Source organism: Manduca sexta, chromosome 24, assembly GCF_014839805.1.
Source record: "Manduca sexta isolate Smith_Timp_Sample1 chromosome 24, JHU_Msex_v1.0, whole genome shotgun sequence".
NCBI classification, from domain to species: domain Eukaryota; kingdom Metazoa; phylum Arthropoda; class Insecta; order Lepidoptera; family Sphingidae; genus Manduca; species Manduca sexta.
This window is the reverse complement of record NC_051138.1, coordinates 11213809-11237871: the sequence shown is the minus strand read 5'-3', so window position 1 is coordinate 11237871 and position 24063 is coordinate 11213809. Positions and strand designations below refer to the sequence as shown.

General features: G+C 35.8%; 1 protein-coding gene across 1 annotated transcript; it reads left to right on the top strand.

Moving 5' to 3' along the window:
• The first annotated feature begins 4370 nt into the window (after positions 1-4370).
• Positions 4371-17129, top strand: LOC115443037 (thyrostimulin beta-5 subunit-like). The gene is made up of 3 exons (XM_030168306.2): positions 4371-4562; positions 4981-5139; positions 16916-17129. The coding sequence occupies exons 1-3, from the start codon at positions 4371-4373 to the stop codon at positions 17015-17017; spliced, it is 453 nt and encodes a 150-aa protein (XP_030024166.1). The 3' UTR covers positions 17018-17129.
• The last annotated feature ends 6934 nt before the right edge of the window (positions 17130-24063 follow it).

Here is a 24063-nt window from a genome sequence, read left to right as displayed (position 1 = left end):
GCGCGTCTATCAACGAGGACACGCATTCTACGCTCATGCAGAAAGCAGAGATCCATCGACACAAGTTGTCGGGGAGCCTTTATGCCGAAAACTTGGTGAGCAGGTCCCTGTGCCAGACCCTATCAAAAGCTTTAGCAATGTCGAGACTCACGGCTAAGGCCTCGCCAAGCTTATCCATCGCCTCACCCCAGAGATGTCGCACGTACGCTAGAAGATCACCTGTTGACCGTTTCGACCGAAAGCCGTATTGTCAGTCGTTGATCAAGGAGTGATCCTCCAGGTAGCGGGCCAACTGATTATTTATTATCCGCTCCATTACTTTGCACATCACTGAAGTTACGGCAATTGACCATGGCATCTGACTGATCCCCTTTCTTTGGAATCGGTTCCACATTAATCTCCCGCTAAGATTGAGGCACAATACCTGATAGGAGCGATGAGATATAACTGCAGATAATAGAGATAACTACAGCTCCCGCAGCACATCACACTGCCTGAGGCGAACATCGGACAAAACCAAACCACAATCAGAATGTGTGGGCGGCAGAATGCCACAGTCATCGAGCCGGGAGTTGGTCGCAAAGAGTTTAGCCAATAATACAGCTTTCTCTTGAGGGCCGTGGGCCAGCGACCAGTCCGGATATCTCAGCGGTGGCAAAGACGGGCGACAGAAATTGGACTGGACGGCCGTAGCAAGGCTCCAGTATATGCGACTGACTGCCTCAGTGGCGTAGTTGTAAGTATACACGGTACAAGTACGACTGCCGCGCTGAGGTCCTGGGTTCGAATCCCGGGTCGGGCCAAAATAATTGTGACTGGGTTTTATCCATCTTAAAAATTACTCAGTCGCAGCTCGGAGTCAGGAAGTTGGCGGTGTGATACCCCCGTGCCTCGGAAAGCACGTAAAGCCGTTGGTCCTGCGCCTGATCTCTCTCCGGTCATGTCGGATTGCCGTCTCACCGAACTATGAGAGTGAAGGAACAGATAGTGTACCTGTGTATTGCGCACACACTTGTGCACTAATATATCTCCTGCGTAGCTGGCTGATCTCCGTTGAGATTGGCCGCCGTGGCCGAAATTCGGCTAGGAGGGATTCATATGCGACTACTCATCGGTTTGCTCGCCAATACACGTCCAATCCTAGCGACACGCTGAGCATCCTCTCTAACGAAGGCCTTCTTGCAGGCCTTGGTGGCATGGTTGTAGGCTGCCTTGAGAGCATTTAGGTTAGGTTCCTTCGATGCGCGGCCCCTGATCCACTCACGATACGCGGTTTGCTTTAGACTGATAGCATCCGCGCATTCGCGACAGAACCAGGGGCATCCTCGGCTATTTCTAACGATCTCAGAGGAAGGAATATAATATTCTATTCCTAGTCTGATCTCGTCAGCTATAGCGTCGGCATCCGTAGAAGGATCATTGGCCCCAAAGCAGCGCTGCCCTCAAGGGATGGATGCAAAATAGTTCCGCAAGCCATCCCAATCTGTCGACGAATAGTGCCAGAGTCTGCGCCTCACTTCTCTACTATCATTGCCTATTATCTACGGAGGTAGCAATCTGCCTGATACAATTTTCTATACTTAATTATAATTATGCCCTTCACATATTACATTTAGCTCTTTTTTACACATGTTAGGTCATCACCTATGATTATCATCAGCAAATTCAAAATAACACTTAGGAATTAATAGATAGATAGATTAAAATGGATCAAATTAATACAATATATTCAAAAATCATGGTCTACAGTGTTTTTAATATTATACCGAACATCTGTTTTTGGCCTTAAAATCTGACAATTTATTATTTATGTTTCTCATCGTTTCGGTTTCAGCCTTCCCTGGATTTCCACAAATAATTCAAAATCAAAATTATCCAAATCGGTTCAACCGTTCTCGAATTTTAGCGAGATTAACGAAGCATTAATCACGTTGACGTCGTCATTAGTGGTTGCAGACTTAGTGGGAGTCATCAGGGCTAAAATACGAGCATAAAACGTAATGATCACATACATCTTTATATTTTAATTTAACAATATTGTATCACTTTACCTAATGACGATATAAAAAAGTGAACAATTAAAACCGAGCAGCGGGTTCAGGGCACCGATCTTACTTTAACCAACAAATATTTTCAACGATCCAACTCGCTCAGTCACTATGATGAATCCTCCAATCTATGTCCAAAGTACTCATGGATGGTAAAGATGGCGCCTCGACCTCCCTTAAGGTACGTAATTTGCTCTGATTAGTTCTTTCGTAAATTATAATTTTTCATAAACTTTTATTACATTATGGATAAAGCATAAGGTTTTAAGTACTTAATAGAAAAATCTAATAAAATTAGGTCAACAATTATTGTGCGTTATGCACGCAAACAACAATCAACCGGACTAACAGCTTCCTCCGACACATATAAATATAATAAAATTCAACTAATGCGCTAATTTAAAACTGCTACTCCAATTCTAAGAATTCTTTTACAAATGAGAAAAGAATTGATTATTTTAATCTCTGGAACGTATTTCTGCTCAGGCAGATGCGCGAGCAAAAGACAGTCTGCAATAATTGCTAAGGGAAAATTGTACCAAGTTGTAGCAAATTCGGCACTAAAACTTCCCCCTTTACGCGTTATTTACTGTCACTGTAAAATATAATTTGCATATATACGATTCAGTATTGTCTAGAGAGCAACAACACTGCAAGATTTTATTTCGTCGTTATTTTATACGTTTTTTATTGGTCGGCTTGGACCTACTAAGTTAAACGGGCGGAAAGTGAGGCTATAATGTTAAGCGAGTAGGAAAAATTGCATGTTCAAAAGGGACCCCATTGGGCTGTCCAGTTCGCAATAATACTTCAAGCGAGGACTACGCATCCGGAATCCACGGTAGTAACTTTCGTGACTGATGTTTTGTGAACCGCTTTTTTACATGCCTTCTCGAGAGCAGTGATTGAACATTTTGCTCGAAAAAAATATATCTATCATTATTGTTTCTATAAATTCTTATCTATTGCTTTATATCTGCTATTAATAGCCTGCAATATCGAAATCGCCGATAAATGATGTAAACTATAAAATAAAAGAAGATTTGCTAGAATGGTCATCACTTAAGATTTCGTAAGCTTGTTTTGATAATAAATTAATTTTAGCACATATCTATATACTGGTGCCGTCACATGTATTTAAATTTTTATGTTTTGCATGGATTTGACGCTTTGCAGAATTAATGTCATAAATCACAATTATTTTTATAAGATATTTTGTTTATGTAAAGCCAAATTTATAGCACATTTCATATGCTGTATTGTAGTATTGTAATTAGTAAATTTCTATCATGAAGATATTTAGTTCGACATACAGAGCTGCATATAATTTATATTACATCCTTCTGATACTTGTGCTACTAGATAATACAATTTCATTGCCAATGCATATTAAGAGTTCGTAATTTATTATATACGCTATAGCAGGTAGATAATTATTTAAGTCAAAAATATCGCTACAATTATAGAATATTACAATTAAAATTTCTTATTTCTTATGATATACCTAGGTGTACATGTCATCATATTATGCTAATACATCTATCAGTTTACAAATCCAATTATAGCAAGCTGAATAATATCATATATTTCACCGAAAACATACAAAAATATTTTTAATATAAGCAATTATCACAATAGAATTGCTTTATACGAAATAAAATTATTTCACGCAACGGTGAAAATCTTTTGAATTCCTACACTAGGATATTATTTTTTTTAACGAGACAAAGCGATGGAACGGTGAATACTTGAATTATTAAACATTTTATATTAAACTTATTCTGTGTGAAATTAATGTACAATTTATTGCTCTTTTAAGGAATATCTCTTTTTGAAAATGTTAATCTACAAAATGATTCATTATTAAATAGTCTGCCTCATAGTGTTGGTTGCACATTAAACGAAATTATATATGTCCTTAGAAATTCTCTTTGGGAATTTTGAGGATGTGTGAAGTCTACCAATCTGCACTACACCAACGTGATGGACTAAGGCCTAATCCCTCTCAATGAGCCCCGTGCCCAGCAGTGGGACTATTTATAATACAATGCTGACATTATTATTTGCATATTTATACATGCCCAACATAATATATGTAATGAAAATATTTGTCACTCAGCTAGGAAACTGCTCTAAAGGATACTTAGATGGGCGAAGCCACGAGTTAAGTCTAGATGACATTAAAGATTGAAACGTCTATTTCTGATCGTCATTTGCCTTAGGTTTCACTTCAATTAATATCGGGTTCAATGTAATTACTGTCATTCCAGTCTAAAATAATTTTACATACATATAAAATTAGAATCGATATTTTTTATAGTCATGGGGCCGTTATTCACATCATCATGGTTACTTCTGGTGGTATGCCTGGCCCTGGAGGTCCATTCGGGTGGTCTTTCACCATGCTCCCGCCGCATCTACTTGGCGAAGGCTGAGCAAGCTGACGAAATGGGGCGCCGATGTTGGGACACTGTTAAAGTGCCGGCTTGTGGAGGGAGATGCGACTCTAGAGAGGTAATCTGCGATTCCTATCATAAAAAGTTTGTAAAGGCCTCGCTAGATAGAGAGCGTGGGTGCGTGCGTTGTTCACATTGCGTGCTGAATGCTGATCGCAATGTCTTGGCATGCTATAACTTTTTTCATACGAATATAGCTAAGTGACCCCACTACACCTAATGGTAAGTGGATTCGGGTCCAATAGAATGTCGACTGACGAGAGATGATTGTCTCTTGACAGTCGACACAATGATGTGGGCTACTACGGCGGATTTTAAAACCTTGTGTCCGGTGGTCACTATACGGGTGGATATAAACGGATTGTAGAGGGGTAATCATCTCTTGTCAGTCGACATTTGCTTAGACCACTACACTTATAATCAGGACAAGTAGGCCAATTTGATTGTTAGTTTATGCTAAAAAAAATCTGTTGTAGATTTCAGATTGGGAGTTCCCATTCAAAAAATCCTATCATCCAGTCTGCGTGTACGGCTCCAGGAAGTCTCTAGTGGTTTATCTTCGCAACTGTGATCCTGGTGTGACTTCTGGTACAGATGTCTTTCACTTCGTAGCAGCAGAAAACTGTCGCTGTAAGGTATGCTTAGATGTAACTGTTAATTATTAGCTTAAGAGATCTCTGGGAGGGTGAAACCTTAGTTTTATTTAACACCGGCTGAGATGAAGATAGGTAGAAGGTTGCTGATACATTTAATGCTTTAAAATTAAAAATCATACATAAAAAAAAATCCAACACTCACTTTCGTGACTGCCTACTCCTCGGGCAGCCCCGTGACTATGAAAGCTGAAAATGCTTTTAATATGAAAAAAAAACAAATCATGATAAAATTACATATTTGTATTTCCATTTTAAAGTACGTGAACTGCAATTAAATAGGACGTTAAATTTATTTTTAAAAAAGACGAAACGTTTTTACTGAAAATATAGAGTAATTAATCGAAGTCACAATTAATTCATGAAATTTAATCAGCTCTATACGATTCTCCCAATAATTATTGGCAGGATTGTAACATACATTTACAATGAGCTTAATCTCCGTGAATGTACTTTAGAGGTTTTTGATGCACTACAGCGGGTTGGACACGGTGATGCTAAATTGCAATTTATTTAGTTACAAAAATAATCTCGCGTCTCCTAAGAGTGCCATCGCTTGCCAATGCAAACATATCCTACAATTTGATAGCTTAGCTATACAATGGTATTCATTGTAAAAAAAACACTTCATAACAGGAAAAATGTACAAAACTATATATATTGCTATGTAATAAACCTTGTTTTCAGACCGTTAAAGGGTTAATATAAGCAATATATTATATTTAGTTTTTTAAACTGACAAAATAATTTTCGCATGCAAATTGGCCATTTCGTGATTCCTTTCACTGAGAAATAAACAACGCCTCCAGATTTATTTTTTAAACAATATAGGCGTTATCTGTTCTATGTTAAGAATAAACTTACATACAATGACTCTTGTTAGCTTTATAGAATAAACATTACTACATCTGATTAGAGATGTTTTCGTGCTATTATTTTGTTGATCGACTAGGGCTAAAGAAGATACTAATTCTCATATTTTGCCTACTCCTACTGAAGTTACGTGACCACTACTGCCTATAAACACTCAAAATGTTACAGATATATTTATTTTATATCCGCCGGGATAACGAATACTATAAACAAACCCCCTTATTCATAAACGTTTTTTATCTAAGGACGGAGCATTGCTGTGATAACAAAGCTGTTTCTCAGTGCTGACGGCACAGCAGCCTTCGCAGTGCGCAGACATAGAGCCGTTTTGATTGGCTTATATTGAGATACAACTTGAATCTAGTTGGCTGTCAGATAAACAAAGCTGAGAAACAGACTTGTTATCACAGCAATGCTCCGTCCTTAGATAAATAACGTCTATGAATAAGGGGGAAAGAGTTAAAACCCGTCAAAGTGGCCCACGTAAATATGTCGGGTTCCGGGATCAGCCTGTATATAATCGGCCTGTTGGAACCATAGTTCCAACAGGCCGACATAATTGTGTCGACTGTCGAGGGATAATTATTTTTCGCCAGTTGACATTTTATCGGAACCCACTCTACTTACCATCATGAGTCACTTTGCCGTGTCTGCATAAAAAAAAATATTGCCAGCTTTAAATAGCAAGAATGTGTTAGCCACGTTTTGTTATCAAAAATAAACGGCATAAATTGACGATAAAACCGTTGTACAAGCCAAAAACTGGGGAAGCACACAATTACGTATCTAGCGGGAATGGGCAGCGCGATTCTTATCATTATGTTAAAATACTACCAACAATTATAAACTAAATAGAATTTTTTGAATAAAAATCTGTTCATGTAAACCCTTAAAAAACTTGCATAATACATATCACACGCCTAGTCTCTGAAAAGTTATAGAAGCGCAAGTAAATCATCACTTTGCTAATTCTTTTTGTCCTATGATGTGATGAAGTGAACAACTAGGGTGTGCGTATATTCAGAGTATTTTAAATAAATAACAAACTAGATGTGCTCATAGCTCATGTGAATAATAACCTTTCCCTGTATAAAATTAAACTCTAATTTCCCAGATAAAATGTCTATATGTTAATCTAACAAGGATATATTTCTGTACCAACTTTGATCTAAATCCGTTCCACGGTTTATTATATATTATACATACTTATAAATATTTTGAATGTAAAATTTTTTGAAAATGTTTAGATGCTTGTTAGAAATAAACGCAGAAACAACTAAACGGATTTGGCTGAAATTTGGGGCACGAGTAGACCGTTTCTTTACTTAACACCAACAGTACTTTGTATCTGAGTAATTTGTTCTCATGGGACATAATAGATTTTTTAATCAAATTATTAAATCGAAGCGAAGCCGTGAGCATCACCTAGCTCATAATATTATTAAGAATAGGATATTTCACGATGTTTGATTTTATGGATTTTTTTTTATGTAACAACAAATTGTATAAAAAAATGAAATCCTTCTGTGAAAACAGCATTAAAATTTAAAAGGAATTTAGGCAGTAATTCAAATTTCGAATATTGATAAGTAGGTACAAGAATGGGTATGTCGCTCCATTTCTTTCTTTCGCACGCATCATAATGCCCACTGATGTGACATGCAAGTATTTTGTCCCTATTCTGTTATTTAATATATATATATATATATATATATATATATAATATCAGCCCTGTGTTATATACTTGCCCACTGCTGAGCACGAGCCTCCTCTAATACAGAGAGGGATTAGGCCTTAGTCTACCACGCTGGCCTATTGCGGATTGGTAGACTTGACACACCTTCGAAATTCCTATAGAGAACTGCTCAGATGTGCAGGTTACCTCACGATGTTTTCCTTCACCGTTAAAGCGAACGATAAATTCACAAAGAATACACACATAATTTTAGAAAAGTCGGAGGTGTGTGCCCTTGGGATTTGAACCTGCGGACATTCGTCTTGGCAGTCCGTTCAACACCCAACTAGGCTATCGCCGCTGTTATTTAACCCTTACCTATATTAGCAAATTTAATGGTTTATAACTTGTGGATCTTTTATGAGATTTAGAATTTATACGACGTACATATTTTATAAAAGTTATAAAAAATAAGTCACATAACCTATTAAGATTACACACACTACTGAAATTATAATATGCAGCGTAAGCTGTTTCGGGATTTTCAAATTTCAGTTATTCGAGGGATTGAGGCAAATCTATTGTCAGCATGAAGTCATCCTTTTGGAAACGAATTAACAAGGATATCAGGAGAGGATTGATTATAAATCTAAGTATACTTTGTTATGATCAATATCATTCTGGTTTCCAGTACTTTTCAATAAATAAGAGATAATTGAGGTAATGTATAATAATTACTATCGTATGAAACAGTTTGGGGTTTTTGGTCTAATTCATTTCTAGTTGGTAAGGGGTTACAAAGCAGCAACCTAAATAATATATATTTATCAGATAATACGTGAATCCAAATAGGATAATCACATTAAAGAGTAAAAATGAATTACTACTTTTTCCTTTTTTTTTTATTATTTTGAATGACGAGTTGAGCTTACCTTTCTCCTGATGGTTAGCGATATGACCGCCCATAAACAGTAAAAACATCATCCAACACCACTTAGCTCGCTATCCTGAGGCATGAGATGTTAAGTCTTATTATGTCCAATAGTTACCCTGGATTCAATGTCCTACGAATCGGAACACAACTGTAATTACACACTGCTGCTTGGCGGCTGATATAGACATTGCGATGGTACTTACCCAAGCGGACCCTCACATATGAGACACCTTACCAGCCAGTGTGTGTTTGTTTTATCAAAAAATATATATGAGTTCATAATATATTCATTAAAATAAAAGAACAAAACGTCCTTAAAGGTTAAATCGTAAGGTGGTTTCTTACTTCCTTTGCTTTATGTTGAGATTTTAAAAAGATTACATCACTGATTAAATTGGGGAGTTTTGGGGGCTGAAAGATCGAATATTAAATCATAAATTTGTGCAATTTTAGATTACAGTAAAAATTTGGTAATTTTGGCATGACATAATCATTTCATAAAGAATATAATTATATAATTTTAATAAGTAATTTGTGATTCATTTTGAGATTATATATTATTCAGAACTGACTTCTGCTGTATTACAATCATGGTTTCTTTGAAGTTTGAGACTAATTAGTCATCTAGATTTCTACGTAACGCCGTAAAACTTTAGTTTGTAAGTCCCTAACAATGAGTGTGCCAACAGTTTGAAACACTAATAAGCCCAAAACTAATTAAGCAGGTGCAGTCGGAAATGCGATAGTTCTTATTTAGAAAGCTTAATCCTACTTATATTATAAATGCTAAAATTTGTGAGGATGGATCTATAGATGTATGTACGTTTGTTCCTCTCCACGAAAAAAAACTATTAAACGGATTTGAATGAAACTTTACAGTAATATTGACTATATGTCACAATAACACATAGGCTACTATTTATAACGATTTTGTCTAATTTGGTCATAATATAACGATACATATCAAGTAAGTCGGAAATAAAATGCTATCTTAGCGTACCTACGCTACCTAAACCGTACCTGAGTTAGACAAACATGATGTACCGAAGCATGGTTTGTTTTTAATAGTTCTAAATAAACGTCCGCGACAGCATATGTATACCTTTATATGGAAGCCCCTATGACCATAAATATAATTAAATCAATCGGATCCTGTTTTAGCGGGATTTTTATACCGAACTACTCCTTCACGCAGATGAAGCCGTGAGCAAAAGCTAGTAATAAATAACTATAAAATATTGTAATTCTGATTCCTTTCAACAATAACGTTTTTCTACGTCTCTAAATATGTATATTGTTATGAGACAGTTTTTTTTATCTGGGCTGCATTAATCTATGAATTGGCATTTCATGATGAGTTAAAATAACAACTGTATTTGAACGATTTTATTCGTTACACGTTTATTCGTTTACACTTTAATTTATTTTTTAACTAGCGACCCGCCCCGGCTTCGCACGGGTGCAATGCTGATACTAAATACACTACAGAAAAACTGTGAACGTTGTATATAAAAACATAGCGGCCCGCTCTGGCTTCGCACAGGTATAACATAACAAAATAACAGTATTTCTCCACTATTTAATGAATGTTATTATACATATAAACCTTCCTCTTGAATCACTCTATCTATAAAAAAAAAAACCGCATCAAAATCCGTTGCGTAGTTTTAAAGATTTAAGCATACAAAGGGACATAGGGACAGAGGAAGCGACTTTGTTTTATACGATGTAGTGATATTACGTATATGATCTCATTATAAACTTGCAATCAAACTTGGCTTGCCTTTTTTATCTCATCAATTTACTTGTTCTCTTTCCTACTTTTATCAAAACATAATAAAGTAACTATGCTAGATGTGGGTAAATAGTAAAGTAAAGTTCAAATGGAATATCCACCAACGAAAGAGGGTGCATTTTTAGAGATTATATCCTTGAAGTTTATCTGAATTAATAACATTACAAAATCTAAGCGTGCCTTAAACATAAATACGGTTAACTTCGAATTACTTATTTAAAAACCAAAAAATGATTGATGACGTCATACATACGGTTGGACCACCTTGCTATTTATTTAAAAAACTAAGACACCGTCATTTGTTTATGGGAAATTTACACTATATTCTCACTACATTACAATAGGTACGTCACGATTGTAATTTTTAAAGAGATAGAGAGAGAGAAAAAAAGCAAGTTATGTTGCTAATGCTAAGCAGTTATGTTGGGGTCACCGTGCCTTACTACCCGACGTTGAGCCGCCCGGATTTGATCTTTACCTTCGGGCGACCGTCGGGCCGAGTCCCTAACCTATATACAACGCACGGCATACCAACTAAAACTCCGCGGGGGCCCTTTTCGGCGCATTGGGGACAACTGCGGGGTTCCTCTGACAGAAATATAAGTCTTTGTCCGCAGCTGTCCCTGCGCGGTGCTCTCTGTTGCGGCCCGTCTCCTATAGGGGGCTCAGAAACCCCCGCGCAATCGAAGGACGCTCTCGGCATCAACGGCAGCATGAGGCCTACCTTCCACGCTGCCGTCCATCCCGAGGGTACTGGTTACACCCTGGTTGACTCCAAACCGCGACTCGCATAAATCAACCATTATGATGTTTATCTAACTGTATTTACTAAAGTATCTTAACACGACGAATCCCCCCCACAATTTTTGTACGTTCGCTCTACTCACCGAATGTGAGCCCTTACGCAGGGACACATAATAATGTCTACCATGTCTATAGGAATACCTGGTCTAGGCACACAATTAAGTGTGTATACCTTATGATGGTAAATTCATATTAAAGCCCATGGGTCTAAGGGCTAGCGAATATTTCCCCTACTTTTTCCCTCCGCGCATCTTAAAGCGGTCCCCATGCTTCCCCCACTCCCCTTACTTAGCTTATATTTAATTTCAGGTAGAAGGGTACCCAATTTAAAATTCCGTCTGGTTAAGGTTTTTTTAAGTAGGGCTCATTGCAGTAAACATTGTGAGAAACCTGCGGACGGGATACTAGACTCACCCGGCTTAATGATAAAGTCATTAAGCCGGAATTTAAATTGGGTACCCTTCTACCTGAAATTAAATATAAGCTAAATAAATATTATGGGAAGAGATATACTCATTTATTTTCCAAATAATCCTGAAGAGTCTTAGCCTGAATAAAAACATTTTCCATCCTACACAAGACATGCACGCAATTTTCCTCAATTAAGCCAGCAGCTTATTACTTCGCCTCACACGATTTATCGTGATTATTTTTATTTTCAATACATTCTTCGGCATTTATTTCGTGTAAACCACTCACGGGTATTATTAGGTTAGTACTTAAACAGGGTTTTACTTCTTAAGGGTTTAGTTTGTTCTATAAGATTTAGTTTAAAGAAGAAAATAAGATATCTTTTATAATGACAGGGCTTCCTTGATGAAATTGTTATAGTAAGCATTAATTTGATTGTATTTATTTATTTATTTTACATTCTTACTAAATTACAGGTTACACCCAATACTGTTGTGTAGGGCATCTTCAATATTATGTTAAATACAACTAACCAGCATTTTTAACGTTATATTAAGTATAAATAACTAAGATACAAAGCATAAGCGACCTCTGTGAACTCTGTTAGTGAGCACGAAAACAAATCATTACGGTTGGATACCGCATTGAGCACACGCAGCGCGCGCGTCAGCGATGCGAGCTCAAGGCATCAAAAACAATGGCGGTCGTCGCCGTCGCCCCACAATCCCATCAGGGATGGACAACCCAGCTGCTTGTAGTGTACTGGGATTGTGTATTTTACCGCGAATCACTTTAAATACGTATTTGGCAAAAGATACTTCCATACGTGATTCCAATTTATAACCTGTCATTCCTAAAACAAATAATGTAGGATAAAGGATAACCTGGGTAAATACCATACTGTTTTAAATATAAGAATCTGATAATTTTATTTTGAATTACTTATATTAATTTATACTTGTCTTCATTTGGAGACCAAACTGCTGCATTGGATTCTAATTGGCTTCAATATACGTAAATTGGTTTGCCTGTCGTAAAATTAAAGTTACAGTATATTTTTTCAGTAAAGTTAGTGACGTGTTTCTTAAAATTCAAATCTGTGGAAAAGTGCTCGGCTAGGTCTTTGGCCTCTGAACATGCTGGAGAGCTATCACGTTCATGTGGTATTGATAGTGACTTGAAGAATTCGCGCGGAAAAACGATAATACTGAACGTTCGTCTACATTGAAATGTAACTTATACTACGCTCCATTCTACAAACGTATTTACATATATCATGCTGTAGTATATTGTGATCCGACTTCAGCTTCATCTCAAGGACAAGCTTAAGATCATCAGCGAATAAAAATGGTGTACATCGAGTTGGTGTACATGGAGTTAAGGTGATTTATATCAATCAATAATAAAATCATACCATCAACAATAAAATCCAATTTACTATAGAGTTAGAACACAATAAATCTCTTGCTTTCTTAGATGTTTTAATCATCCGTAATCCTAATCAGACCTTAAGTCATACTGTATATCGGAAACAGACCCATACTGATAAATATCTGAATGGTGAATCTCATCACCACCCAAAACAGTTAGCTACCGTGGGCAAATCTTTGTTTCAGAGAGCACAACGAATCTGTGACGAGAAACACCTGGCCGCTGAGCTGCAACATGTCAAGCAAGTACTGCGAGACAACAAGCTCCAAATACCACGCCGCCGTCACAGAAACCGAGTGAAACCAGCCACAGTTGAACGTGTTCCGATTGTATTACTATATGTAAGAGGAGTCACAGACAAGATTGGCTACATCCTGAAGCGTGCTTCCATAAAAACTTATTTTAAGCCGCCTAAGAAGATTAGTAAATTTTTACCACCTGTCAAGTGTCACATACCTCTACAAGAACCGGGAGTATACAAAATAGATTGCAACTATGGCCTCTCTTATATCGGGCAAACAAAAAGAAATATAGGGACCCGCGTAAAAGAACATATAGCTAACGTGAAACACCGACGCTCGACGAAGTCTGCAGTCGCTGAACACTCTGAGGGAGGCGCCAATCATTATCTGCGACTAGACAAGCCACAAATCCTCGCCAAAGAACACCGATTCCTGCCTAGGATGATTCGCGAGGCTATTGAAATAAAAAACATCCTAATTTCAATAGGGAAGATGGTTGGAAGCTTGCACAAGCCTGGGATGCAGTTCTACATTTAATTAAATCGGAACCCAAAAGACCGGCTGCCAGACTTCAAGACACTGTGAGCTCATTCTGCGTAGATCGGACCGTCAACAGCTAAAATTTAAAAATTTTAAAAAGTTGTATAATTGTAAAATGTAGGTAGATATTGTAACTTTGACTTTACGGATGAACAACATCTCAGTCCCCCCCCGTGACCATGAAGGCTGCAAAGTCTTCGAAACGTCGGGAGAAAATAAAATACTAACACCGCGATAGAATCCGAAAATTAGTTTAATTTCAATGTCTAACATTCGCGTAAACATAAGAAATCATTATCCTTACGTTCGGTTTGGAAAGATATCTACTACAATCAATTTACTGGTATCTTTCACGCACGTAGCTGGTAAAGAAAGTTAACTTCCGTGGGGTGCAGTCTACATTAGACAGTATAGATAAGAGAATGTTATTATTGACTAGTATCAAAAGCTTTCCGGGAATCAAAGAAAACAACGTACACCGGGTGGTCAGCATCTACCCGCGGTATCAAGTGCGTCATCAGCTCAAGCAGTTCCGCCCGGATCAAAAGCCATGTTGTGCGTCAGATAGTTGGGCCCTTACCTGTTCATAAAGGCAACTGTGAATAGCAGTTTCGAACACTTTGGCTCGATTGCATAGGATCACTACAGGTACAGACCTGTGACTACAGAATCACTGGGCGCCGATCAACCTCCACCTTTCGGTACGGGTATAACTTGGATCAATTTCCAACGATCAGGAAACGTCGCGGTCTCAATATAGACGTTCAATAAGTGCAGCAAACAACACTTCTAATTACAGTCAACAGTATTTGCATTTTAAATATTAAAATAAATTACCGTGCAATAACAGTAAACAAATATAAATAATTTATTTTTCAATCTTACGTTAATGTATGTAACATTAGACACAGTGACAGTGGTATCCGCTTTAGGCGATTCTGTGTCGCGGGCTATCTGGGAGCATTACCGAGATACATTTCAAATTATTTTTTTCAAATAGCTATTAAAAAAGCACTGTGATGAGTCGGCATAGTCGATATTGTGTAAAGAAACAAACTATCGCATGCTCTCCTCGTAAGTTCGGTTAACTCAGTTTGAAGGGTTATACATCGTACATTTGTAAAAAGTACATGCAGTTAGAGTTTTGTGTAAGTCAAAACTTCTTCATTTTTATGAATAAAAAATTTAAATTTTATTAGCTTATAAAGAATAATAAAAATAATAATTTTGGCATCAAAAACGGGATTTGGCCAAAAATCGACGCGTAGTGTTCATTGCTGCTGTCGAAATGGTGGAGTTATCGCACAAGGCAATCTCTTACAGACAGATGAATATTAGCAAATAGAGTATAATTAAGAGGTAATTTCAGCAGTTTACACCAATTTACAAAGTAAACCGAAGTAATCTAAATAAAAATCCTTAATTTTTTATTAATAGGTCAGTGTCTATTAATAAAAAATTAAGATTGGATCCAGGAGTTAAAACTCGTTCTAACTTAAAAAGCTTTTATTGTATGTAAAGTCAGCCTCGATATATATGATAATAATATTTATATATAAGCCTCAATAATAGCTGAATTAATTCCAAATTTCAAAGCGCGTCTACGCATCGACGTCAATCGAATTATTCCTTTTTATATTATTTTTCATTTATATTATTAATCGAATTTTTATATAAAATAAATTAAACCTTATGAAGTATATTTTTAAACGATTCCTTATGAGTTTGTTCATATAACTTTGTGAGTGACTGTACATAGTGTACGTAATGCAATGTAAGAGCGTAAGCTGTAACAAATCCCACCAAACGTAACTATCCATTTGTTGGTCGGTTTCATTTAGACATAAGCTGTATAGACCTGCAAAGGATTTTGTAGCACATGTTGGTAGAGCTTACTATCTAGTAAATAGAGTTTAATATTAACTATGTTTTATTTGTCTGTGAATTTATTGTCCGGTATTAGTTTAGTTAAACAAAATGTTACTTATTTTGTGTGAATTATATGCTATTTATAAGCAAGTTTTTTGTTTATATCATTACTACGTAATATAAAGGTAACATTGAGTATATACTGAAAACATTTTGTGTCTGTTATTAACATTGTGCTCGTTATCTCGTGGCAGGAAATGATATTTGGGTTTTTCTGTCCACTATCAGCCCGGAGTCTATATTATGCCCGATATGACGATAAGTTCGCACCTAGTGACATTGCATCATGGGACGAAACAGACTTGGTGAAAAGTGGCCTGCACCTCTGCCTACCCCTTCGGGCGTTAAGGCGTGATGTGTTTGTTTTTTTTAAACAAGTTACATCCAATAAGGAAAGACGACATCAATTTGGCGACTTACGTGTGATACATATCTATCTATATTATCTATTTTTTTGACTCAACCAAGTATTTACGCATTGCTAAAAAATTACCATAAAACAACCATACAAACCTGCTTTATTTTGTTTTAGTTATTCCATGACTGCTCTTGCGCATGACAATTTTATGAACTCGGTCTCCACACCAAATGCACGCCCGTGCACGAGGGGACATTTGTCGCGGCCCTACGTACACATTTGTGTGTATACCTCAAAGTTGCCAATTCAAATTATAGCCTCAAAGGGCTGGCGAACTCTTCCTGGTCTTCTCCCATTCTAACTGGCTTCCTTATCCTTTCACCCACACTTTCTTCCCACCCATCCCATGCCAACTTTCCTCCAAGGCCCTGCAGTCGCTAAGCCAGTGGATTCTAGTATCCAATTCTCAGGTTTACCCCGGTGTTGAGGACGGGCCGAAATCCTGAAACCCATTCTTGCGGTATACCAGCGACCTATCTTATAATGCCGGCAATGTACCCGGATGGCGAGTACCGCACACAAGAAGTTAAATTGATCTGTGTATTATCTAGTTTCGAACAGGCCGGCATTATTGTATCGACTGTCGACGAATAATCATCTCTCGTCAATCAATACACTGTCTGCACGGCTCTCAGCATACATGCAGAATCATTTTATCGTGCCTTTATAAAAATAGCTAGTATAATCAATTTATTAATCTTCACAGGTATGCTCCTCCCAATACACAAGCTGCGAGTGGCTTCCACCAAATGCAACGGTACTTACCGGAATCGCTGACGACTACGACTATGAAGAACTTGATTATTAATTTATTTACGATATCTAGCTACAATAGCTATCGAGATATTTTAATAATATTTGTAATTAAAAATGATATTTATTAAATATTGCTAGTATTACTTCTGAAATTAACACTCTAATTTTTTACTATAGCTGGTACTAATAATAACTGCCCTTTCCACTATTTTTATCATCTCCATCCAATGCAATGGTTGTCTGGTAAAGATCGCCTCGAGCGATAAGATCACATTTTGTACAAATAATATCTACTTTTATGTATATTTAACGTTTTTAACATTTATATTTTTGACAATTAACTCGAAACTAAAATAATGCTTATAACAAAAACTTTACTTATTAACAAGAATTCTATAGAAGTTATCATAATGAATTGTTAACTTAGCTATATGTTATTAAATATAGTAAATGGTATATATTTTTTCGTTCCTTAAATATAACAGTTAATGTTTTAAAGGCTTTAAAAAAGTACTGTTCTTACAGAAATGTGTGAGGAAGATAGGAGGACCTTCACTGGTATAGTTGGGATTACTCTCTAAAACCGTCTGTGCTAAAGGGATTCTAAAATCCATCAAAAGAGCATTTTCCGTTCTAGATATCTGGAACCTCGGCATAGTCCGGACTTCAAAAAGGAGGAGGTGCTCAATTTGTCGGGATGTTTTTTTAATGTATGGTGGTATGCAGGTGGTCCGATTGTCTGGTCAGGGTCTGATGATGGGATCCTGGTGAAATCGAAGGAAGCATATAGCATGATTCAGTATTCACGCGTGATGGCTTATTATTAGCGTATTTCTATACCGATTTCTATGATTCTTTTTTATGGAATATTTAAGAATGTTAACTTTTTTAATTAGGGATGACTGAGAGTTTTATAAACGTAAGAGTAGACAAATATAATGAGAAAGCTTCGAACTGCTAAGCTATCGGGAGTTACACGTGTTATTGTGAGTCAACCATAAAAGATAGACATATGCTGTCGTGGGATATTTTTTATATAATTTTAAGGAGAACATTTCCGTCATACATCATTTCTGTGTAGCTTTAACCATTAAGGTTGCACACGCGACGGAAGCTTAAAAAATGGAGTAACTTCTCCCGTTTTCCCGACATTTCCCTTCACTGCTCTGCATACTTTTCATCACGCTACAATTAATAGGAATTAATTGTAGCGTGATGAAAAGTATACTATAACCAGCTCAGGAGTATGAAAAATAATTGTACCAAGTTTCGTTAAAATCCGTCGAGGAGTTTTTGTTTCTATAACGGTTATACAGACAGACAGACAAAAATTTTACTAATTGCATTTTTAGCATCAGTATCGATCCCTAATCACCCCCTGATAGTTATTTTGGAAATATATTTCATGTACAGAATTGACCTCTCTACAGATTTATTATAAGTATAGATTAATACCATCTATACGTGACAAAGGATTTCGCGCAAAGGCATCTCAGCATTGTTAGCATTTACGAAAAATTATTTAATAATTTAACAATATTGAAAAATGCAGAGACAGTTAAGCGGTTTTGGATTAATTTGGCACACAGACATACCAAGTCCTAGATTAACACGTAGACTATATTGTTTTTTTGGGTAATTTTATTCCCATTGGAAATATAAGAATTTTAATCTATTTTTAATAGATAGCGCTAGCATCGTACAGTTAGTGTTTTAGAAACTTTTGTTAAAGGGACTAGCTTTGCATGCACGGAAAGCCTCATGCCATACCTAGGAATATATAAAATTGAACCAGAGATTCCATTCCTTTACTTCAAAGACATAACGAACCCATAGTTTCCCCCTACTTGCCAGCCCGAGCTGGTTACTTCGGTTTGTACCTTGTCTTTTGTATAAACTTTATCCCTAATTTAAAATGTCCGTAGTTATATAAGTAATTTTAATAGTTGTTTAGAAATAATAATTATTCTTATTCTTTGTTTTGACGTAAGGTCAGGTGGGGCAAGTGCGCCGACGGGGTAAGTGCACCTACCCTAAAAAAATCGAGAACTATTGATGTTATACAATTACCGCAATCTTACATCTATGCTACTAACTGAAATACAGTTCCACTAAAAACATAAATGGCTATGTTCATTTTAATACGATTTATTGGCCATTTTATTTTAAGTGTCATTTAGACCTGTAAACCGAGATGACCCCGTGAAAGATAACATCAAATATTTCAAGATATTTAACATATTTCTGTAAACCAGTAAGGTGAATACATAGTTTAAACCTTTTATTTTAACTTCCTGCCTGAATTTTATTTATATATACTATAATAAAGGATTTTTTAGCAATGCGAAAAAATGTACCTAAAAATTGTCGAGTAGGGCAAGTGCGCCACAGTTAGTAGTCGTATGGCGCACTTGCCCCTGATCCCTATATAACCAACCTTTTTTGAGAATAAGTTTTACTAATATGAATTATTATAATTAAAATATTATACTTAACAGCAAAGTTAAATAAATGGTCGTATTAGTTAATTCGTTTTTACGAAAGAAAAACTGAAATACCTTGGTCTAGAGTAACTTTACGTGAATAGGTTGCAACTGTTCGCATGTTAGTAGTCATATTAAAAACTTAGATAATAGAATTAAAACTACTTGGAAAATTATTAATACTGAAACTGGCAAAAATAAAACTAATGACAAGATTTTATTGAACATTAATGACGAGCTAGTTTCAGATAAATATAGAATAGCTAATTACTTTGAACATTTTTTTACTAACATACCTTTTGAAACGACAAAATGTCTGCCATCCTCACCAGGGGCAGCTGAGTCGTTCTTAAAACAAAATGTTGATCTGTCGATTCCAAATTTCGAATTTGAGTTTGTCACGCACTCTGATATAATAAAAGTATTTAAGAGCTTAAACATAAAAAGCACTGAAGACCTATGGGGTTTATCTGTTAAAGCGTTGCAGTCAGTAATAGACAACATTGCCCCAATTCTTGCGGAAATCTTTAACTGCTGCGTCAGAGACGGCATATTTCCTGATCTTATGAAAGTTAGTAAAGTAGTACCAATTTTTAAAGCAGGTTGTTCTAACACCCCTCTAATTTCAGACCTATTTCTATTTTACCAGCCTTAAGTAAGGTATTTGAAAAACTAATGCTTAACCAAATGCTGGTGTTTTTTAATAAAAATGGGATCTTACATAATAGACAATTCGGCTTTACAAAAGGCAGATCCACGCAAGATGCTGGACGTGCTTTAGTCAAAGCTGTGTTAGATGCTTGGGAGGGATCCCAGGATGCACTGGGGGTCTTTTGTGATCTTTCCAAGGCATTCGATTGCGTCGATCACAAAACCCTCATTTTAAAGCTTCATTATTATGGTATTAGAGGAATTGGACTTAAACTAATATCTTCATATTTATCAGGTCGAAATCAAAAAGTATTTATCGACAACGTCTCCTCTGCCGGGTCCGCAGTTAGAATTGGGGTTCCCCAGGGTTCCATATTGGGTCCATTCCTATTCTTAGTTTACATAAATGACCTGCCTTACATGGTTGATAATATGGCAGATGTAGTATTGTTCGCTGACGACACTTCGATTATTTTTAAGTTAAATAGAAGGGATGAGAATCTCGGTGAGCCACATAAAGTACTTAGTTTGATTTCTGACTGGTTCTCTTCTAATAATTTACTTTTAAATGCCGCAAAAACGAAATGTGTCAGATTTTCGTTACTGAATAAAAAAAAGGAACTAAATATTGATTTAGATGGGGATAAATTAGAATTAGTTCCCTCAACGGTCTTCCTCGGGGTTTCAATCGATAGTAAATTGCAATGGGGCCCCCATATTCAAAATTTTTTTAGTAAACTGAGCTCTGCCGTGTTTGCTATTAGGAAGATTAGACAATTAACTGACGTGGCTACGGCAAGGCTAGTGTATTTTGCATACTTCCACAGCATTATGTCCTATTGTATTCTTCTGTGGGGCTCTGCTGCAGATCTGCAGACCATTTTTATCTTGCAGAAACGAGCGATTAGAGCTATTTACAACCTTCGCTCTCATGATTCCCTTAGGCAAATGTTTAAGGAGGTGAATATACTGACTTTGCCGGCCGAATATATTTTTCAGAATATAATGTACGTACGTAAAAACCTTAGTACTTTTATTAAAAACAGTGACTTGCATAGTCTAAATACCAGAAATAAAAATAAATTGGTTGTCCCTAATCATAGGCTCCTGTAAAAACCAATAAATCTTTCTTAGTTAATAGCATTAAGTTCTATAATAAATTTCCCTTCGAAATTACCAATTTGACCGAACAAAAATTCAAGTGTTATGTTAAGCGTGAATTAATGTGTAAAGGATACTATACTGTATCTGATTACCTTAATGATAAGACGGTTTGGAAAGTTTGTCCTGCACACAATGACCCACCATGTTAGCACACATTAGTAATTAATTAACTGCCTAAAAAGTCTTTTGTTACATGTCTCACATGCTTTTTTTTTTATAATAATGACATTTCTATAGTTCTAATTTGACATAATCATATCATATCTTAATGAAATGTAATTTTTGAAAGACGACCACCCGATCATGTTGTGTTTGCCTGTTCAATATCACTATTTTTTTTTTCTTTTCTCATGATTGAAAACTATGGTTGTAAATGTAGGCGAATGCACGCTGTACGCCGTTATTTAAGTATGAATCTATGTTCATTTGCTATGGCTAATTTTATTTTATGCCGCTCCAGGTTTAGTCGATTGGATTTCATCTTATCCCATGTTAACGGTGATGTGCGTGCATTAGCTTATATAACTATTGTGACTATGTACAAGAAAGACTTGAAAAAAAATACAAAAGAAGTACTGAACAATTGATGACAAAAAGAAAGCCCGGAGTTTCTTTCTGCCTTTTTTCTTCGGGTAGTCATCACTTAGGTAGCTAGTGAAAGGCTGGTAGGTTAGCTAGGTTAGGGCTCATGTCCTCGCCGGTGAGGATCGCGACGCGTTACCCTTCTATTTCCCCCTACTTGCCAGCCCGAGCTGGTTACTTCGGTTTGTACCTAGTCTTTTGTATAAACTTTATTCCTAATTTAAAATCTCCATAGTTATATAAGTAATTTTAATAGTTGTATAGAAATAATAATTATTCTTATTCTTTGTTTTGACGTATCATAAGTGCAACTTTGTTCGCCTACGTGATAAATAAAGTATTTTATTTTATTTTATTTTTATTGAATCCAGCTATGAAAATTTTATGGCGCACTTCCCCCGACTGACCTTATCATAAGTGCAACTTTGTTCGCCTACGTGATAAATAAAGTATTTTATTTTATTTTATTTTTATTGAATCCAGCTATGAAAATTTTTTGGCGCACTTCCCCCGACTGACCTTATCATAAGTGCAACTTTGTTCGCCTACGTGATAAATAAAGTATTTTATTTTTATTTTATTTTATTTTATAGTTCCTGTTATATTGGTGTTCAGATACTAACGGTCAGATGAAACCTGTTTCACAATTTTTTCCTAGAATAAATAGTTTATAAAACCAGCAACCATGCCCGGAAACTTCGAAATTAACTGCTAAACTAATAATTTTCTACAAAATTCCCTACCGAACTGAATTTGCGTGTAAAAACACTTTTGAAGTAGTTTTTTACAATTATGTTGATTTAAAAGCTCGCTCGATCGCACCGAAAAAAAAATAATCTTCATACCAACGAGAATAATCGAAAAAGAGGATATTAAAAGCTTATTGCTAATGCTTAGCGAGAAACATTTCCAATAGGGCGGAAACGAAAATGTTAATTGCACTTTGCTCGATCAACTGAAATACCGTTCGGTAATATAGCTGTTAAGACTTGGCTCTTACCATAGATAATAATAATTTTGGAATTGTTGGTTATAACTGTTTTTTTTTGTGTCGGTAAAAATGTTTAGCGGTTATAAATTTGTTATGTTTTAATTCGTCTCATTAAATTACGTATTTATTTCTGAAATACTTGATATACCCTATTGTTAACATTAATCTATTAGTTCACATTTTTTTCCCTGTCTTTCTATGTGTAAATAATATTATCTATGTATACATAAAGATCAATTGCTGTTCGTTAGTATCGCTCAAACTCTAGAGCGAGCGACCGATTTTGCTAATTTTGGTATCGAATTATTTTTGGAAGTTCAGGGAAGGCTTAAAAAGTGAGAAACATAAGTTATAAGTAGAGTTTGGTATGATCAATATTGACAGTTTGTGCTTGTGTACGGAGTGGCGCTCATGATATAAGAACTCGAATCTAAGTATAAACCTGGATATGAATAAAAAGATTATTCAAATATGTAAAATTATTTGCTGTTCAAGTGAATAAATAGGTTATAACAGTGACGTTTTGGTTGCCATTTTAGCTCATATTTTGGACAAATAGTTTATATAAATGAACGTTCGTCTATAGAATATCTATACGTCAATGACCTCACTAAAATATTATGTATGTCCCAATAGTATTATTATGTTACTATTGTCGCGTTTTCGTGGTAAACAAAATTATAGAATTGACATAATTTTTTTATAAGGTACCTGCAATGTTTTTTTTTTTATTTAACAACAGTTTCAATAAAAATACAGATCACGATAATAAATCAACAAATTTGCCTTCTTATCTATGTATAAATCAGTCCCAAAAGATGTAAAACAAAAACCAAAATTGACAATATTATATTCCTACTCATAGCTTCAAGAACATAAAAACACCTATAAATTTTTATTCAGTTATTCAAATATACATTTTACAACCTTTTTTATAAAGTTCATTTTAATATTCACACCGTACGTAAACCGTGTAGTGCACCTGTTGTACATGCGCAATATTCTTATATTACAATTTTTATTGTCTTAAAACACATTCTTGAGATAAAAGGTTTTCAATGTAGCAACATTATGGCTTTCTTGATTTATTAATCTAATATCGAGGTTTATGTTCAGATTCGTAGGTAAATAGAATTTTATTGATGATAAGTAAGTATTATTTTCTGAAAAGAATATATTATACTCCTAACAGTAGCGAAGCGTCCATACAATCCGATTCCTACCGGC

What these genes read in the sequence shown, in the direction of transcription:
- LOC115443037 (XM_030168306.2), top strand. Translation starts at nt 4,371, where the DNA reads ATGGGGCCGTTATTCACATCATCATGGTTACTTCTGGTGGTATGCCTG. An exon ending in GGAGATGCGACTCTAGAGAG is followed by an intron (nt 4,563 to 4,980) that starts GTAATCTGCGAT and finishes AATCTGTTGTAG; the next exon opens with ATTTCAGATTGGGAGTTCCC. An exon ending in CAGAAAACTGTCGCTGTAAG is followed by an intron (nt 5,140 to 16,915) that starts GTATGCTTAGAT and finishes TAATCTTCACAG; the next exon opens with GTATGCTCCTCCCAATACAC.